Below are 2270 nucleotides of genomic sequence, written 5' to 3' on the forward strand. Positions count from 1 at the left end.
TGTTCACTTTCTCTCTCTACGACATTTCCGTCTCTCTCTCTCTCTCTCTAGATATGAATGAAGGTGTTTGTTTTATGACACAAGAATCATTCCAATAACTTGAATTGAAAAAACTCTCATTCTTCACGGCCCACTCTATTCTCTCTCATAAAGTTCCTTCCCCTTTTTCAAATGCAAGATTTTCGTAAATCCAGCCTTCTTCTAGCTCTGAATTGAAGAACCTAATTCCGATTCTTCTTTGGATAAAATGTCTTCTGGGTTTTCCGGTGGCGTGCCGGACTTCTTCACCGCCAGCAGGAGGTCCTCCAACATGCCATTGAATATGGACATCAACAATCTCAACTCACAGAAGCAGGTTCTTTTTAGGTCGCCGCTTTCTGGGATTCAGACCGACCCGAATGCACAGATCGCCGCCCGCCGGAGACCCGATTTGATCGGGAAAAGATCTCTGGCCGAATTTCAGCATCAACAGAATATCTTGCAGCAGCAGGGGTTAGGATTTTATCTCAGGAACGTAAAGCCGAGGCCTAATTTCCAGCATGCATCCCCGATATCCACTCTCTCTCCCGTAGATTTTCCCCCGGTAACTACCCTGTCACCTGACGTTTCTTCGACATCCAATTCTCTCGTGAACAACACAAACTCGCGGTACGGTTTTCCGATTCTCCAGCAACAGAGGCTACAGCCTTTTATTCTTTCAAACACGAGCAACGTTCCATCTGGTATTTCTTTGCCAAAGTTGGTGTTAAACCAGGAATCTGTGAATTTGGTTCCGGGGCAGGATCTCTCTGCTCAAGAATCCGAGAAAAAGATGCTGAATCACAAGTTGCAGGAGCTGGAAAAACAGCTCTTAGGCGATGAAGATGAAGGAGAAGCAGCTTCTGTTGTGACCAGCAGCGAATGGTCCGAAACCATCCAGAATCTCATTAACCCTGCCCAAAAACCCATTTCCCCATCGCCAACTTCTTCGTCATCTTCGTGTTCGTCCACTTCCGCCTCACCTCCTCTGCCTTGCCCAAAACAATCATTGATTGACGCCGCCTTGGCCATCTCCGAAGGAAAGCCAGAAACTGCTGCTGATATATTCACGCGCCTCCAACACGTGTCTAGCGCGAAAGGGAACTCAGAACAGAGGCTCGCAGCACACGTGATATCATCCCTGAAATCGCGAATCAACCCTGTCGTAAATCCTCCTCCGGTGTCCGAGCTTTACAGTAAAGAACAAGCTGGAGCAGCCCAAATGTTATACGAGTTTTCTTCATGTTTCAAGTTGGGATTCATGGCCGCAAATCTAGCCATCCTCGAAGCCACCTCAGAACAGGGTTTCAACAAGATTCACGTCGTGGACTTGGATATCGGGCAAGGTGGACAGTATATGCATTTGCTACACGCGCTGGCAGCGAAGACGTGTGAAGGAAAACCGATCTCTATGTTAAAGATCACAACTTTGACAGATTCCGCCGCCGCGTCTCGTGGCTATAGCAGCGAAGAAAAGCTGAGAGTTGTTGGTGAGGAGCTCAAATCTCTGGCAAATAAACTCGGCGTTTGCTTAGCAATATGCGTGAAAAACGCGAACATCTCGGAATTAAGCAGAGAAAAATTGGATATAAATCCCGACGAAGCTTTAGCCGTGAATTTCGCATTCCATCTGTACAAACTCCCCGACGAAAGCGTCACAACAGAGAATCCAAGAGACGAGATGCTCCGCCGCGTAAAAAGTTTATCACCAACCGTAATGACGATCGTCGAACAAGAAATGAATGCAAACACAGCACCTGTGGTGGCGCGTGTGAGGGAAGTCTGCGAACACTACGGCGCGTTGTTCGACTCGCTGGACGCCACCGTTTCGAGAGATAACTCGAACCGGGTTCGAATCGAGGAGGGACTGTGCCGGAGAATAAAAAACTCGGTTGCTTGCGAAGGTAGGGATCGTGTGGAGAGATGCGAGGTGTTCGGCAAATGGCGGGCCCGGGTAGGCATGGCCGGGTTCAAGATTCGACCCATGAGTCGAATCGCCGCCGATTCGCTCCGATCCAAGTTGAACTCGGGTACACGTGGCAATCCGGGATTCACTGTCAACGAGCAATCCGGAGGCATCTGCTTTGGTTGGATGGGACGGACACTTACCGTCGCATCTGCTTGGAGTTAATTTTCAGTTTCTTCTTTTTCCAAAAAGTAGTCTTTATTAAAAAAATAATATTAATTAATTAGTTTAAATTCTAATTATTGATAATCATTAATATTATATAATTGTTATATTAAGATTTGTA

At 47.0% G+C, this 2270-nt stretch overlaps 1 protein-coding gene across 1 annotated transcript; it reads left to right on the plus strand.

The window, feature by feature from the left end:
- Window positions 1-2270, plus strand: LOC140819132 (scarecrow-like protein 8). Its single transcript, XM_073179146.1, has one exon. The coding sequence runs from the start codon at window positions 248-250 to the stop codon at window positions 2147-2149; it is 1902 nt and encodes a 633-aa protein (XP_073035247.1). The 5' UTR covers window positions 1-247; the 3' UTR covers window positions 2150-2270.

This window comes from Primulina eburnea, chromosome 2, assembly GCF_022965805.1.
Source record: "Primulina eburnea isolate SZY01 chromosome 2, ASM2296580v1, whole genome shotgun sequence".
Taxonomy (NCBI): domain Eukaryota; kingdom Viridiplantae; phylum Streptophyta; class Magnoliopsida; order Lamiales; family Gesneriaceae; genus Primulina; species Primulina eburnea.